This window comes from Oryza glaberrima, chromosome 9 (genome assembly GCF_000147395.1).
Source record: "Oryza glaberrima chromosome 9, OglaRS2, whole genome shotgun sequence".
Classification (NCBI taxonomy): domain Eukaryota; kingdom Viridiplantae; phylum Streptophyta; class Magnoliopsida; order Poales; family Poaceae; genus Oryza; species Oryza glaberrima.
Genome location: NC_068334.1, coordinates 13,013,132 through 13,031,046, shown reverse-complemented (window position 1 = coordinate 13,031,046; position 17,915 = coordinate 13,013,132). Strand labels below are relative to the sequence as shown.

General features: G+C 43.6%; 2 protein-coding genes and 1 pseudogene across 2 annotated transcripts; 1 reads left to right on the top strand and 2 right to left on the bottom strand.

The window, feature by feature from the left end:
• Nucleotides 1-4,712: 4,712 nt before the first annotated feature.
• On the bottom strand, nucleotides 4,713-6,666 carry LOC127784923 (probable cinnamyl alcohol dehydrogenase 8D). Its single transcript, XM_052312341.1, has 2 exons — nucleotides 6,361-6,666; nucleotides 4,713-6,126 (listed from the first exon to the last, which is right to left on the bottom strand). Exons 1-2 carry the CDS (start codon nucleotides 6,441-6,443, stop codon nucleotides 5,121-5,123), a joined length of 1,089 nt encoding a protein of 362 aa, XP_052168301.1. The 5' UTR covers nucleotides 6,444-6,666; the 3' UTR covers nucleotides 4,713-5,120.
• A 3,485-nt stretch (nucleotides 6,667-10,151) lies between these two features.
• On the top strand, nucleotides 10,152-10,853 carry LOC127783754 (uncharacterized; annotated as a pseudogene).
• Nucleotides 10,854-11,029: 176 nt separating this feature from the next.
• On the bottom strand, nucleotides 11,030-12,999 carry LOC127784737 (probable cinnamyl alcohol dehydrogenase 8C). The gene is made up of 2 exons (XM_052312084.1): nucleotides 12,673-12,999; nucleotides 11,030-12,220 (listed from the first exon to the last, which is right to left on the bottom strand). Exons 1-2 carry the CDS (start codon nucleotides 12,978-12,980, stop codon nucleotides 11,209-11,211), a joined length of 1,320 nt encoding a protein of 439 aa, XP_052168044.1. The 5' UTR covers nucleotides 12,981-12,999; the 3' UTR covers nucleotides 11,030-11,208.
• Nucleotides 13,000-17,915: the final 4,916 nt, after the last annotated feature.

Genomic DNA, 17,915 nt, shown 5'->3' with positions numbered 1-17,915 from the left:
TTTGGAACTGAAACTAAATTATACAAGTATTTGAAAACTATTTGGGAAATCACCAACTCACATGATTTCCAACTCCCAACAATCTGAAGCAGAGACTTTTTCTAAACGCGGGCTTATCTTGACATGGTCAGTGAGTCAATTCAGGCTGTTCGTCAGCAGCCTAAGATAACGGCTTGAAGGCTTCAAAACTGGACTCGGTACTAAGAAATCAGAAGTGTCACCGTCCTGGTTGAGTACAGCTTTGCTGACCGGAGAAGGATGGCGAAATGAGAACGCAGATTACGGGTCGCAAAATTTGTTGATGGTTCAGTTGCCGGAAATGTGACAGATGGTGGCTAGAGGACTAGAGTAAACGCGGCAAATGTAGACACCAGCGAGATTTGTTGATGAAGCAGCTTAGAATAATTCTAGTTGGGTGAAGAACTCTAATTCTGCTTCACAATTTATATGGTGTAGCCGTGTAGGTTCAGAGCATATACGATGCCACTTTTATCCAAAAAAGTTCAAAGTAGTGGTCATCAAATTTGTATGTCAATGTGTTTTACATTAATATTTTGGAATGTATGTGCAGAGCTTAGATAGGTGTAGCTACATGCCTATTGTGGCTGTGTATATTTTTCGGGATATAGAGGCCGTGTTTTATTTAATCTATTATTAAAAAAAGCTACATGCCTATTAGCTCCATTGTTGAGCTTATGCTTATATATATAAGCCAAAATTTAAATTTTAAAACTTAGATTTAGAGTTGATTTTTTGAATTTTCCTCATAGTTTATTTTAAAATATTTGCTTTTAAATCGCTAAGGACACGTATATAAAAGTTTCACCAACAATTTTTTTTTTGCTAATAAGCTGTACCAATAAGCGTAATCAAAAGCAAAAATATGAGGCTATATATTTGTTAGGCAGGACTGTACTAAATTCTCAAATAAAATAAATACGTACATTTTGCCTCCCTCAACTATAGCCTCGGACCCTCAGGCCGATTCGCAACGGTCAACCACAAACCAGACATGAGGATTCCCTCAACTATAAAAAATGGCTCATTTTGCCTTCTCAAGGGGTTTGGATGGTAGTTATGTCCTACGGCCAACGTGACACATACCCGGCCTTACCTAACGTGGTGCCTATGTAGAGCATACGTGCAATTGCAATCAACAAATAATAATAATAATAGTAGTAGTAGTAGTAGTAGTAGTAGTAGTAGTAGATACTAAAAGAATTTATGGGACAGACAACTCTCTTTCTTTTCTTCCCCTCGCTCTGTACGGCTGATCTCGAGCTCAATCACCACCGCATGCTGGTGTCCCCTCCACCCTCTGTCTCATGCTCCATGCCACTGAGCCCCAAGTGCGCCTCTCCATCTAGCTCCATGACGACGATGGCTCCGAGCTCCATGTTAGTGGTGGCAGGAAGCAAGGAGAGAGGATATGTCTAGAGGGATCACTGGAGCAGCATTTTATTGTGGTTGTTCGTCCGCCTAAGCGGCTCGTCCCTGCCAGCCCGCTGATCTAGAGGGACAACCTATAACTATCTTTCCTTCCCGACGGCGGCCATGAGATGGGGCTTACATCACCGACATTACCACAACTATCTTTCCATCTCAACGGTGGCCACGCGATGGGGCTCGACACCACCACATTTAGCACTGTCGCCTTAGGGTGGTTGTGGCTCAATGGGGAGGAAGGGGGAAGAGGGGAGGGTGGTTGTGGCAAGGAGGGCTTGGAGCCCTCGAGCGTGTATAATCGTGAAGGTTTTGCAAGAACAGCTAGAGTACACTGTCCGTCAACCTCAACCACCAGCACCACTACTTCTGTCTGCACTTGATCTCCGTTCTTTTCCTCCTGCCCAAGCCCCCAGGAAGACCAGCGAGGGGTTCTGACTATGCTAAACCAACAGAGCCACCGGGTCCATAGGGCGAAGACGGCAGTTGGCGGATTGGAAGAGGGTAGTGAGGGCAGAGTGGCCGTCACACTCTAGGCCTCGTCTTGCCGGCACACTCTTTGCCTCGGGCTTCACCTCTCCTTTGTCACCACCTTCTTGGGCTGCCTATCATCGATGAGACTATGAGCAAAGAGATAGGGATGAAGATGGGGCCATTGAGATTTTGTTTTCTTTATTAACTACAATAGCACGTAAAACACATCGTCGGATGAAAACCATGTTAATTTGCCATGTAGGACAAAACAATCATCCCACTCGTGAAGACAAAATGAGTCAATTTGAATAGTTGAGGGAGCCTACATATAGGTTTCGCGGGTGAGAGATGCGAATTAGATTGGCTATAGTTGAGGGACGTAAGTTGGACGTTTCCCAATAAATGAACTGGGAGAGGGCGGAATAAAATGGGTTTTTTTTATCAAGAGAGCCCAGCTAAAATGGGTCTCTTGATAAAAAGCCCATTTTATCAAGACAGGTGGCCTACGACGGAACTACCGGGCTGCCAAACTCAGCATGCTACTGCTTGTAAACTGAACGTGCCATTTGCAGACAAGAAATAAGGAATAAGTTCACTTTAGGTCCCTCTATTTGTCGCCCAGTCCGATTTTGTCCCTTGGTCACGAAACCAGTGCAACTAAGGTCTCTCGACGGAAAACCCCAACCACGGAGGCCGTTGCCGACATCTCCCCGCCCGCGGCCACTATCAGCAAGAGCGGCTCCCCACCGAGGCCACCGCTGACATCTCCCTGTCCATGGCCACCATCAGCGAGAGCAGCTCCCTGTCGAGGCCGCCGCCAACATCTCCCCTCCCGCAGCCGACAAGGAGGAGGAGAGCGGCTCCCGGTCCTTGGCGCCCTTCTTGCCGCCAGCCATTGACCGCTCCAGCGCTACCCGCCCTGCTATACCGGCCGACCACTCCGGCTGCCACCCATCATTCTCCACTGACCGGGGAGAGAGAGAGAGAGAGAGGATGACCGTAAAGATGGACCCCACTATTTTTTTATTATTATGTATGTGAAGCTGACATGTGGGTCCCACTGTTTTAATTATTTTTCCGAGATTGAATTACCATGTAAGCGCCATATCAATACCACGTATGACGAAGACCTAGTCAAGGGAGCCACATCAGCAAAATCTGGGTACAATACTGCCGTGGGACCTCGTTTAAACGATTTCGTAAGTTGGAGGACCCGTCGTACTCGGTTTTGCGGCTAAGGGACGAAAATCGGACCGGACGACAAATAGAGAGACCAAAAGCGAACTTATTCGAAGAAAAAACTATTAGGCCTCGTTTGCACGGTCATAATTCCAGCCCATCTATATATGTCGATATGTGTAGGCTGAAAACCAAAATTCTGCCCTGTATGCGTGGATTGGTCGGAGTTAAGTCCCATCCAGAAAGGCCTCAAGGAGCGGGTGGAAATTAAGTGTTAACCTGAGTTGTCACTTATATACTCCTACTATATGCGTGCAATGATGAAAGCGTGACCAACATAGTTTCCAAGAGTATTTCTTTTAGCCTTCTTTTCTCATGAATGCTTTATCAATTTTAACACGTAAGACTCAACATTGTGCCACAACTTATAAACTTAGTGTAAATTAGTCAATCATTGGGAGGACCCAAGATTTTAAAGTTGGATATTCCTAATGTAAAGGAGCTAAATATTTTTTTTTTTTGTGAATTGTCTAATATCTAGCAAAAATTTACTGCCAAAAGCATAATAGCATGTGTGAATTATCAAATTAGGCCACTAGACTATTGTGAATTGGGCCATTAGAGAAGAGAGAGGATGGAGCAAAGCCTAAAAAAGATAGGTTTATTTGTTTTTTTATTTGAATGCACCCTTTTTTTTTCGTTTTTTCATGCATGTATGTATTCCATATTGTACGTACGGACATACCTATTTTCTTTTGTAAATACTAGTAATAGTCAACATGCAGAGCAGTGACGGTAGTGGCATAAGAGGGTGGACAAACTTAAACCAAAGTCATATACGGGAGGATCCATTTTCTAGTGGCGGCCAATTTGGAATGACATATAAGGAGTTCTCTCAATAAATAAATAGTAGCCCCACATATTAGTACTCCATCCATTTTAGGTTATAAGACATTTTGATTTTGGTGAAAGTCAAACTGCCTTAAGTTTGATCAAATTTATAGAAAAAAGTAGTAACATGTTTAACCCAAGACAAATTTATTATGAAAATATATTCAATTATTGATTTGATGAAACTAATTAAATGTTATAAATATTACCCAGCAATGGTGGGAAGGATGTGATCCCCATACTATGCCTTGAGCTCCCTATCCACCTTCTGTAGAGGCACAATGACGGACCAGCCATCGGGACCCATGTGACATTGACGTTGCGCTTATGTGCCAATTCGATCCGAAAAAATAAAAAAAACTATGAGGCCCACATGTCAGTTATTGCCACAAAATAATAAAAAAGGTGGGGCCTATGTGGTGGCTTTGAGCTCCAGCCACGCCCAAAGCCACCAATCCCAAGCTGACTGTCGTCGCCACCGTAGGTGCCATGTCAGCTAAAACCGGAGAAAATACCATCGAGAGATCTCGTTTGCACTATTTTTGTAAGGTGGGGAATGTATTGTATGTGGTTTTGTGGTCCGGGGATGAATTTCAGACTCGGGGACAGATTGAGGTATCTAAAGTGAACTTATTTTAAATTGAAACATAGTCTAAGTATAAAGTAGACCTTTCCAATCGGACAAATCTTTGGACAAAGAATCAGATCAGAGAAGGGCCCAATTCGAGGTGGCCCACATAACCCATCACAGGCCCACGACCCATGACGGTCCACTGTTATTGCTCCATCGATGGCGGCACACGCCAAAACGGAAGAAAATATATAGTGGACCATATATGTTGTGGAAACTACCGTTAGATCGAGAAATAAATGTTCGAGAATCATCCACGTTATCACGTACAGTAAAATTTTTACTCACGAGTAAATCTGTGAGTAAAATTTTTACTCGTGATGACGTGAACAAATGTCAATCGTCTATTATTTAATCCAACGATAGTATTCAAGTTTCCATCGTGTACGTGGTTTCCACCCCCATATTTTCCCCAAAACGGCGCACACCAAACGCCTCTCCTTGCACGGTTACACACAATGACACGCAAGCACGTTGACACGAAGGCTACATAGCTAGGAGCCTAGGACGACACAGCGGCGGCGGCGGCAGCGTGCATTGTGCCGGCGACGTCGACGACGAAGCGGTACCTCACGTCGTTCCTCTCGAGGCGGCCGAGGGCGGCGTTGACGGCGTCCATGGCGACCACCTCGACGTCCGCGGCGATGCCGTGCTCGCCGGCGAAGTCCAGCATCGCCTGGCACTCGGCCACGCTGCCCACGCCGTTCCCGGCGACGCGCTTCCCGCCCTCGATGATGGCGTACGCGGGCAGCTGCAGCGGCGTCGCCGGCGCGCCCACCACCACCATCTGCCCCTTGGGCTTCAGCAGCGACAGCAGCGGCACCAGCGGGTGCCCCGCGGACACCGTGTCGATGATCCCGTCCATCGTCGCCGCCGCCGCCGCCATCCCCTCGCCGTCGCGGCTCGACAGGAACGCGTCGGCGCCGAGCCGCCCCAGCGCCTCCCCCCGCTTCGCCGGCGACGAGCTGATCACCGTCACCTTCATCCCGAACGCCTTGCCGAACTTGACACCCAGGTGGCCCAGCCCGCCGAGGCCGACCACGCCGAGGTGCTTCCCGGGACCGTTCAGGCCGTACTCCACCATCGGGCTGTACACCGTCACGCCAGCGCACAGCAGCGGCGCCGCGCCGTCCGGCGGCAGGCTCGCCGGGACGCGCAACACGTAGTCCTGCCTCACGACCATGACGTCGGAGAAGCCGCCCTGGGTGGTGGCGCCGCCGTAGTCCGTGCCGTTCGACGTGATCACCATCGTCGGGCAGTAGTTCTCGTACCCCTTGCCGCAGCTGTCGCAGGCGCGGCACGAGTCGACGAAGTAGCCCACGCCCACCGTGTCGCCGGCCTTGAACTTTGTCACGCCGGCGCCGACGCCGGTGACGACGCCGACGATCTCGTGCCCGGGGACGACGGGGTACATGGCGTTGCCCCACTCGTTCTTGATGATGTGCAGGTCGGTGTGGCAGATGCCACAGTAGAACACCTTGATCGTCACGTCGTCTTCCTGCTGAACCCTGCACCACACATCGCCGTCGCAGAAGTTCAGTGATGGCCATGGCAGGTCGGAACAAGGACGACGACGACGATGACAACGACGACGACGGTGAGCTCGAGACAGAGTTATATACTACCTCCATTCTAAAATGTTTGCTCTCTAGGATGGGTCGATCAACGAATCTAGCCAGATCCTAGACAATATTCATAGATAGCAATATTTTGGGAAAGAGGAAGTAGTAGGTAATTATAACCTTCTTGTGAAGCTGAACGGTGAGAGGTGGCCAGAGGTGTCCCTCGCCGCCCAGCCGAGCGCCGCCGTGCCGTTGTGCTCCATTGATGACGATCGACCACTCCTTGCTAAGCTCTTCTTCCTCAGTAATCGATACTACTAATTGGTTTTGGATTCAGGAATCTGGGCGTGAAACCGGATTAAATAGACATCCAAAGAAGCTAATCTACACAATGGCGACGTCAGACAATACGATTGTATCTCGAGCTACTGTGCCATGTGAACAAATCAAGACCAAACAATGGCCATTTTATTCTCCCGGTTTTGTACCAATACAACTAGTGTTAGTCAGGAGCTTGATACAGTAGAATACTCCCTCCGTTTTATATATAATAAGTCGTTTAATTTTTTTCTTAACTAAATATGTTTGTCTAAGTTTATAGAAAAATCTAGTAGTATTTTCAACACAAAACAAACATATTATTAAAAATATATTCAATGTTATATTTAATTAAAATGATTTGATATTTGAGATATTGACAAATTATTCTACAAATTCGGTTAAACCTAATAAAGTTTGACTAGAAAAAGGTTAAATGACTTATAATATGAAACCGAGGAAGTAGTACCTAATAGTGTTAGTCATGAGCTTGATACAGTAAAATATACTCCCTCAATTTCTAAATATTTGACACCGTTGACTTTTTAGCACATCTTTAACCATTCGTCATATTCAAAAACTTTAGAGAAATATGTAAAATTATATATATATATATATATATATATAAGTATATTTAACAATGAATCAAATGATAGGAAAAGAATTAATAATTACTTAATTTTTTTTAAAAAAGACATGTTTAAAAAAGCCAATAACGTCAAATATTTAGAAACGGAAGGGAGTGAGTATCTCCGTAATCAATCGGAGAAAAACAGTCATCACCGACGCGGTCAATATCTCATCTATTTTCTTTGCAACTAGCCCTACTTGCTGCTGTCCTTAGCCGCCGGCTGCTGATCATGAGCCGTACGTTGGCTAGCTTACGGAATGAGCAAAAACAACATATTTTAAAAGAAAAGTAATTTGAGAATAAAATTTTTATACGCGTGTTTTTAATGGTTCAAAAGCAAAAACTGAAAAATAAACATGAGCCATCATTTCGCTTATTCACGGAATAAGCAAAACAACATATTTTAAAAGAAAAGTAATTTGGGAATAAAATTTTTATACGCGTGTTTTTAATGGTCCAAAAGCAAAGACTGAAAAATAAACATCGATGAAAAAACCTCAAAATCAGTCTAAATTTAAAACTGAAAATTTAAATTTTGACTGATAAATATAAGTATAAGTAAAAAGATAAGGTTCTTATTCGGCTCGTGCTGCGCTGGATCATGACATTTGACATTATCCAATGGTTTTATGATTACATAAGCTCTTACACATTTAACAGTGAAGGATTACTCCTAGCAGATTTTTTCCGGAGATGGTGACACTCAAAAGTTCAGAAGTTCTGCAACTCTGACCCAAGAAACTTTGAATTAAGCAGCATTCACTGTTGATGATATGATGCGCAGTAACATATGCAATGACGACTTATCAGCGATAAATCAAAACGCTTTCAGTCATTGTTTCCGGACAAAGCCAGTCGTGACTACTACTTCATTAATTATAGGAATAAATTAAATATTTCAAAAATAAACTTATAAATAGTAGCAATAAATAACTTAAAATAAATTATCGGTGCAGTAACGTGAAGAATTTTTTTATCAGAGAATATGGTTTTAAAGGTGCAGAACAAATAATTTCTGATAATAATCCGATAAACTAACTAAAAAATAGAGAATAATACGGTAAAGTGGCTTAAAAGAACATGGCACCATTTAACTGACCAAACCTGTCCTGCCACTCAAAAAGAAGAAAACTCATTAGCACATGATTAACTATTATAAAATTAAAAAATAGATTTATTTGATTTTTTTAAACAACTTCTACATAGAAACTTTTTGTAAAAAAATACACAATTTAACTTTGAAAAACGTGTTAACGGAAAATGAGAAACTTTTTGTAAAAAAATACACAATTTAACTGTTTGAAAAACGTGTTAACGGAAAATGAGAAAGATGAAGTTTAAAGTTGAGAAAAAGAAATGGGCCTAAAGAAAGAGAAAATAGGACAGATTATGGCATTTTAATATCCAAAATGGAAAGGGAACGTGATCATGACTAATAACCTATCCTATAAAAAAAAAGTTCATCAAAAGATTGAGCAATATGAGCAACTTACACTTAAACAATGTGGCCTATCATCGTTTCTTAATAAGTACAATTAACTAGCATGACTAATTAAAATTAGGGGTGAAAACGTACAGAAATTTTCTAGATCTCCTGGTGTTTTCGGTTTGCGCCAACCATTTTAGTTGGTATAAGTAATTGTCGGTGTCGGAAATGGAAACAGTAATATCTTCTGGAAATGGTAGCAGAAATGGGATGGAGATTTTTCCGTCCGTTTTGTCGATAACCATATTTGTCAAGTAATTTCCGTTAAAATTCCAAAAGTTCCTCAACGGAACAACTAGCACAACCTATCGTAAGCCCATGAATGAAAGAAGCCTAGTAGGCTTGCAGAGGAAAGGGAAGTGGTCAGAGGAAAACGTTGTTAACTCTAAGGCATGGCATGTGGACTTTGCTGAACTTTGATTTTCTCAACTTATCGATTTTGAAGTATTGTTGAACTTTGTTTATATTGTTCGTCAAACTTATTATCATATCAATAATCATCATATAACGGTGTTATGTGGAGTGTTATGATGTAAGAATGAAGTTACAAAGTCATCTTCATGCATAGTTAAATGTGTGATTATGCTACACTCCATTGTTTTCAACATGAATTTTCAACTTCCGTCCAATATCGGTAGACCCTGTTCCGATGGTTCCGTTTTCAATATACCAATATTACCGACATCGTTACCGTTTTCGGGTCTACCGTTCCGACTCCATTTTAAAGAAAAAGAGATATGAAAATGAAAATGGTAAGGGACTTTCCGATCATTTCCAACTGTTTTCATCCATCGAGAATATAGTTTTAATGGTGCAGAGCAAATAATTCCTTATAATATTCAGATAAAGTAACATAAAAGTAGAGAATAATACGGTGAAGTGGCTCAAAGGAACATGGCACCATTTGGCTGACCAAACCTGTCCTACACTCCTGCTACTCAGTAGTCAGGACAATCTACAAAGGTTAATAATAGTTTAGAGAGTGCTACGCATCGGACGTCCAGAGATTTGCAAATATCCGGACGATGTTGCAATATATGTTAAATAAATGTTGCAATGTTTCATCGCTCGAAAAAAAATGTTTCAACATGAAATCTCCGAATGATGTTTCAATGTATGTTAAATGAATGTTGCAATGTTTCATCACTCGAAAAAAAAAGTTTCAACATGAATTGTTCCTTGATGTTTCATCTTTCAAGAATGTTTCACCGCTTTATTGAAGATGTTTCTATCGAATGCAACATTCAAGAGCATCGTATGCAACAACAAAAACCCAATATGTGGAACATCCAAAGAAACCAAATGCAACATCTAATACTGATTTAAGAAACATCCAGAAAAGACGGATTGCAACATCACGAACACACTATGTGCAACAAAAAGACATGTAGTGTGCAACAATTCTCGCTAGCTAGTTCGACGTTGCCACAAGCCTCATCACCTTTGCCACCAACCATAGAGCCCTCCTCCCTCTTCACTTCGCATGGCAGCAGCAGCGTGCCACGGGATGACCACGACCACCAGCGGTAGCTCACAATGGCGCACCACGAGAGGGAGCCGGTCGACGAGGTGGACGTGGAGGCGAGAAGAGGAGGAGGACGGCAGCGAGCGGCGGCGGCGGCGGGGGAGAGGATGAGGTTGATGTGGTCGTGCCTAGCCATGGCAGTGCTGCTGGTGTGGTGCACGGTGGTGTTCCACCCGGCGCACGCGCGAGCAGCTGTGGATGGTGCTCGGCGGCCTCGTCCTCCTCGGCACCGTGCTCGTCGCCTGGCTCTCCCTCTTCGCCTCCGGCACGTGCGGCCGCCTCGGAGCCTCTGCGCCGTCCAGGTCGCCGCCGAGAGATAACTGCTGTCGAGTGTGGTTGGGGATGAGGAAGAATGAGATAAGGTTGGGGGAAGGTTTCGGGTATGGGTCCCATATACGACCTTCTGGAGTTTCGTCCATATCGGATGTAAGATACAAAGCGTTTTTGTAATAGTTTATATACCGAATCATATAGTAACTATAAGTGTGTGGTTAGCTATTTAGAAAGAGAAAGTAGGACAAATTATGGCATTTTTAATATCCAAAGTGGAAAGGGAACGTGATTATGTCCAACCTATCCCATAAAAAAAGTTCATCAAAAGATTCAGCAATATGAGTAACTTAGGGTCTGCGTTTGGGGAAGATTCTAGCTACTGCAGCTTCTCCCAGAATCAGAAACTCTCTAAACAGTCTAGCTTTTGATCCAGATTATAAGAAGCTATGCTGTAAAATCCATGAAATGAACTATAAACCAGAAGCTGGGAAACCTAATTTTTCCAGATTCTGATAAGCTAGCTACCAAATAGCTGCTTCTCATAATCTCAAGCTATCCCAATTCCCAAATAGACCTTAGACTTAAACAATGTGGCCTATCATCATTTCTCAATATGTACAATTAATTAGCTCGACTAATTAATAACCAAGTGATGGAGACATATGCTCCACTTATTTCTTACTCCATTTCGTAGTAGTTTGCACATCACCAAACATTCAAGGCCACTGACACACAACAAGCAAGCTAGGCGGCGCCGGCGCCGTCGACACAAGCAAGCAAGCAAGCCGGCGAGCTTTATATCTTGGCGTCGCCGGAGCCGGCGAGGCTGCTGCCGGCAACGTCGATGACGAAGCGGTAGCGGACATCGTTCTTCTCCAGCCGCTCCATCGCCGTGTTGACGTAGTCCATCTTGATGACCTCCACCTCGGCAGTGATGCCGTGCTCGCCGGCGAAGTCGAGCATGGCCTGGCAGTCCCTGATGCCGCCGACGCAGTTGCCGGTGATGCCCTTCCCTCCGGGCACGATGGCGTACGCCGGCAGCTCCAGCGGCCTGGTCGGCCCGCCGACGAACACCATCTGCGCCATCGGCTTCATCAGCGAGAACAGCGGCGCGATCGGGTGCCAGGCCGACACCGTGTTGAGGATCCCGTCCATGGTGGCCGCCGCCGCCGCCATCTGGCCCGCGTCGCGGCTGACGAGGAACTCGTCGGCGCCGAGGTGCTCCAGTGCCTCCTGCCGCTTCCCCGGCGACGTGCTGATGACGGTGACGCGCATCCCGAACGCCTTGGCGAACTTGACGGCGACGTGGCCGAGCCCGCCGAGGCCGACGACGCCGACGTGCTTCCCCGGCGCGTTCAGGCCGTGGATCACCATCGGGCTGTACACCGTCACGCCGGCGCACAGCAGCGGCGCCGCGCTGTCCAGCGGCAGCCCCGCCGGCACGCGGAGCACGTAGTGCTCGTTGACGACGATGGCGTCGGAGAAGCCGCCCTGGGTGGCCGCGCCGCCGCCGTGGTCGTGGTCGACGCCGTTGCAGGTGGTTACCATCTTGGCGCAGTAGTTCTCGTACCCATTCCCGCAGCACTCGCAGCCGCGGCACGACGCGACGAAGTAGCCCACGCCCACCGTGTCGCCGGCCTTGAACTTGGTCACGCCGGCGCCGACGCCGGTGACGACGCCGACGATCTCGTGGCCGGGGACGACGGGGTACATGGCGTTGCCCCAATCATTCTTGACGATGTGCAGGTCAGTGTGGCAGATGCCGCAGTAGAGCACCTTGATGGTGACGTCATCGTCCTTCTGAGCCCTGAAATTTTTTTTAGTCAGCAGAAGCAGATAAGATTATCCACTAGACAGATTAGCCGCAAAAGTGACAGTTCATAGCCTCATACAGTAGCAAATTGAACACTACTCCAGATTATAGAATATAATTTACTGCCAAATTAATCAAAAAGTGCATAGATCAAGTGAAAGACTATTAAAACTTTCAGATAATGTAAAATAAAGAATCGGCTCTGGTTCTTGACTTGTTTGACTGCTGATTTTTAACTGACTGACACTTGTATTGATCTGACAGCTAAACTATCTCGATCTATCCATTCTCCTAGCTATAGGATCTGAATCTTGAAACAACTCATCCACACAGAAACAGAGAGACAAGGCATCTTCTCCAACTCCAAAAATCATGGCGAAAATTCTCACACGAGAACAAACAAAACGGTGAGAGTTCTCAGTGACAGAGCTCAGAAGCTCACTGACCTCCTGGAGAAGCTGTACGGGGAGAGGACGCCGGAGTCGTCCCTGGCCGCCCAGCCGACAGCCGCCTTGCCCTGCTCCTCCATCCCCTGCTCCGCCGCACTCGCCCTCGCCCTCTGCAGGTTTCTCGCCGGCGACGAGGTGGTGATGGTCACGGCGGTCGCAGCAGCAGCAGGTGAAGTGCTGCTGAGTTGCTGAAGAAGAAGCTTGCTGCTGGTGCTGGAGAATGGCAAGCGAGTGATTGCGAGTCCACCGGAGGAAGAGGGGAAGGTGAGACGCAAGGTGGTGTGCGTGCGAAAATGACGTGACATAACGGCTGCTTGGAAAAAATCCTAGCAACATGTAATCGTGGTGCACTGTATGTAGTCCAGTATGGGAGGAGGTGATGGGGACAGGGGATCGAATTCGTGACCTCAACTACTGTCTACTTCCGCCGTCTCATAAAAAACTAACATAGTACTCAACATATCTATATCCAAATTTATTGTATTAGAATGTGTCATATCCCGTCCAATTCGTCTTTTTTTTACGGAGGGAGTAGTCTGCAAATGATTGAATGATTTTTTTTTGAAAGAAGGGCAAAAGTTTTGTCTCGTATATTGATAAAGATGGAGAAAATACAGAGCAACAAAAATATGTATAGGGCTAGTCCAAAGAACTAAATCCATAAAAAGTGAGGTTTAAGTGATATCTCCTAAGATTCCAAACTCTTGAAGGTTTGAGGCTCCTGCTTTGACCCATGCCCGACCTTCCTCCTTGATCTTGGCGAGGATGAATGCCGGTTGACTGATTTTTGTTATCATTGTTCGAGTGTACGGACAAATGAGTTAGCTAATATAAAGTTGGAAATGGATTCGTATAGCTTTTTCGAGAAATTCATATATGTACTTTTTATTAATGAAAACCGTAATGTTTATGAGCCCGTGAAGCATGTCGCATTAATATGCTTTTCCGTTCCTTTAAAATAAAGAAAAAAGAAAAGAAGAGTTTCTTTTAAGATGACTCCTTAAAATAACGTGGAGTTCGCTGGTGCTATTGGTTTATGTAATGTTGACTATAAGATTATTAGAAAAAAAAATATAATTTAGGAGTAAATTATTTCATTTGGATGTCATTAGCGAGATAAAAACCAATAGTTAAAATAAACTATGACGAAAAAAAAAACTATTCTAAATTTTGACCACGGCTTATGAGCTGTAGGCAACCGATGGGAGCTTTCTTCAGTTCTTCTCAAAAAAAAAAGATATGTTGCCCTTTCAAATTCGCACCTTAATTTGTACTAATACTCCATTCGGTCCAAACATCATGTATCATTGATTGGAAAAGTCTAAATATCGTTCTAACTTTTTGATTGAAAGTCCATCTAGTCTCCTATACTTTTGAAATCGGATATTCAACCCCTAAGCTATACAATATTGTATATCGTTTACGTAACACTCTAAGTATGTTGGTTTTGTAGGGTGGTTTTATTCTAGATTTGTATGTATGTCGGATGATTTTGACTACATGGTATATGAATTGTTAATATATCTTCAAATCTTCACCAAAATCTTTTGTTTTGAACCCTATTTTTTTTTCTCTTTTTTACAAATGGATCGATGTAAATATAATACTAAGTAATATATCATTATAGAATAGAAATTAATGAACGATGGTTGAGGATATGTAAACAAGCTATATTAGTTATTCAAAACCACTTATTTAAGATTCTAAATACCTAGTCACTATCCAAAACCATTTTAGGAGTAATTTGAATGGTATTATAAAATTTAGGGGTTGAATGTTCGAATTTAAAATTCATGATATTAGACCTATTTCTCTTCCAAGTTTAGGGGGTAAAAGATTTTTTTTTTCATCATTGATTAGATGAAACAACACTGATGATGAAAGGCCTCAACTCTGCTGCACATGTGCCGGGCAATAATTATGCCTGTCTGTCTTCGTTGATTACGTTGGATTTATAAGAAAGTATCCAACTCAGCTTTGTTGAGACCAAATACTAAAGGCTAAAGCATGCGAAAACATAAGGACTGAAATGTACTTATCCATCTACTTTTAATAGTCATATTTTCAAATAATGATTTTCTCAGATTTAATGCGTGACTCTCTCTTTTTCCACGTAAGATTGGCTATATGGATATCGAGAAATGTAAATATTAATGAATCGCTTGTTTACGAGAAATGACTAGTAGTATGTTTAAATAGATGATAAGTAGAATTAATCTTTGTTCGTACCAAGATGGAGAGAGTAGTACGTACGTTTGGGCCCCGAGGGCATGTGCGCAAAACAAACCAAAGCATCGATATATAAGCAAAAGCGACTGTGTCGGCATTGGAATCCATTTGGGTTGGGACGCACGCGACGATTTTTCTTCCGGCTTTGTGGCTGTCCTTCCATGACAGTTGCGTCCGAGTATCTGATCGGGATGATCAAGACAAAACAGTACAGTAGATGATAGTTTTTTTTACCGTGTAGAGTATACCTTCGAGATAAACGTATATTTTCTCGCTTTACGTCAGGGCACCTCAAAATAATTAATTTAAGTTTCTTTTCATACTAGTATATGAAATCGCACATTCGCGCGATCGACTCTAACCATCTCGTTGTATGTTATGTTTATAAAATATATGAATAATATTAGTGAAATGAAGAATTTAATTGTAGTTCGTACAACTGTAACCACCCTATCTCTCTATGCAAACAAAATGACACGCTTGGCGGCTGAAGCTTAAAAAAATATAGCTCTTTTTTCCTTGCACATTGTTTGTTAAGTGTTATTACCTCTATTTTTTAATATATAACCGCCATTAATTTTTCTACAAACATTTTATCATTCGTTTTATTCAAACCTTTTTTGCAAATAAAAATATTTAATTTATTTAAAAAATATTTGACGATAAATCAAGTCACAATAAAATAAATGATAATTAAAAGAGTTTGAATAAGACAAATGGTCAAAGATATCTTAAAAAAATTAACGGTATCATATATTAAAAAGGAGGTTATACAATTTCGAATTTTAATTGATAATAGAATTGTTAGGTATAATTATGCACACGCATTAGAAGAGAAAATCCATGAAATGCCATCGACAAGAACCCTAATCCCAGAAATACCATCGACGAACGTAACTTCCAAGAAATGCCATCATACAAGCCTTTCTCTCCTAGAAATGATATCGCCGTCAACCTGCCGTTGATTGCACACCGTTATAATCGTAAGAATGACCAAATTGCCCTCAATTCAAAATATACCATCCCAATTCACACACTCGAAAAAAATAAAATGGAAAAAAACACCACAGCGGCTCCTATATGCACAGGGCGCGACAGCCGGGCGCGGCATCCCGGCGGCACGACGTGTGCTACTCTTCGGCCGACGCAACCAAAAACTAAAATGTAGAGGGTACTCTTGCGAATCTGTACATGGTGACCACATTGCCGGAGATGGACGGAATCGGCATCGGTGTAAATGCGGGCGGCGGTGGGTACTAGGCTATAGGTGCAAAAGGAAGTCGAGCTCGGGTTAGGCCTACTTCATACGTGCATGTGTTCTTAGAGCAGGTATAATAGTAGGCTATTAGCCAGCTATAAACATATTTTAATGAGATAAACGATGAGAGAGAAGAGCAGCGGGCTACAGATTTGTAGCCAGCTGCAGAACGGACTCCAAGACGCAATGTGTATATGGCAGGTGTGACCATATATTAATAGTATAGTAAGCAACTATTGTATGAATTGGCTATTAGATTGGCTATAAATGAATTGGAGCTAGTAGTGGGCTATACTATGGAACTTGCTCTTATGGGACTCGAAGATACTCACCAAGTATCTAGCCAAAGCAGTAGGAGCTCCGGCAAGGTCATGACAATAGAAGGACATGGCGGCGGCGGCGGAAACAACACGATGACGACGCCGGCTTCCCTCGGCCTCTCAGCTGCAAAATGGAAGTGCATGCGAAGCTTCTGAGGTCCTAGGGATGACACCTGCACGGGGAATCGGATGGTGGCTCACTGGAGAAGGAGGATGCCAAGATGGTGCTCGGCGGCCGGAGTTGGGGAAGACGAAGTCGATCTCCCAGCTTGCTCCACCGATCTTGGTGGTTCTTGGGGGCGTTTTGCAGAGGGGGATGAGGCGACCCTTCACGACGCAATGGCTTTGCTCGGGGTGGACGGGTTCGGCCGGGCGACGATGATGCCGAAGCGGCGGCGAAGACCAGTGCGCGCTCCAGAGCACTGTGGGCATGATCGCGTTCCCGTCGATCGGCTGCACGGAACGAGAGCGTGTCAAAAGGTTATTTGCTCAGCATGCATGGTAAGGTGAACAAGGAACGAGAAAGAGATAATGGCGAGCGTGGCTTGACGAGAGGCCGACGATGAGGAGGAATTTTGGACTAAGGGTAATTTGGTCAAATTTACGGTTGCAACGGTGTGAATGAACGGTGCGTTGATAGCGATGGCATTTCTGGAAGAAAAATGATTGTACGATGGCATTTTCGGGAAGTTACGCTTGTCGATGTTATTTCTGGGATTAGGGTGCTTGTCGATGGCATTTCATGAATTTTCTCTAATTGGAAATATTACAACACTATTATTTTATGGACCATTTTTCTGGTTATACGGAAGTTAGGGGTTTTCAACATTTTAAAAATTGGTGTATTTGCTTTGTTAGAAGTTAGTTAAAATTATATAAGGAGCAATAGAAAAACCATTGGTATCCAATTGTTTATTTTTTGTTTTTTGATTGATGACTAGTATGAAAGCTCGTGCTTCTACAGCAACATACGCTATGTTTAGTTCGTGTCCCAAAGTTTTTTTTAAGTATACGGAAACACATTTGAAGTATTAAATGTAGACTAATAACAAAACAAATTACAGATTCCGTCTGTAAACTGCGAGACAAATCTACTAAGCCTAATTAATCCGTCATTAGCAAATGTTTACTGTAGCACCATATTGTCAGATCATGGCGTAATTAGGTTCAAAAGATTCGTCTTGTGATTTACATGTAAACTGTGCAATTAGTTTTTTTCCTCCACATTAATGCTCTATACATGTGTCCAAACATTTGATTTGACGGAAAAGTTGAAAGTTTAAAGAAAAAAGTTTGAATCTAAACACGACCATATTTGCTTTAAACAAAAATAATTCCTATGGAGTATTTGAGGAGGCGGCTTGCAGCTGGTAGTGTTGGTAGAGTTGCAGTACCTACGACTTCCATCTTCTTTTTTTCATATCCTTTTTCCC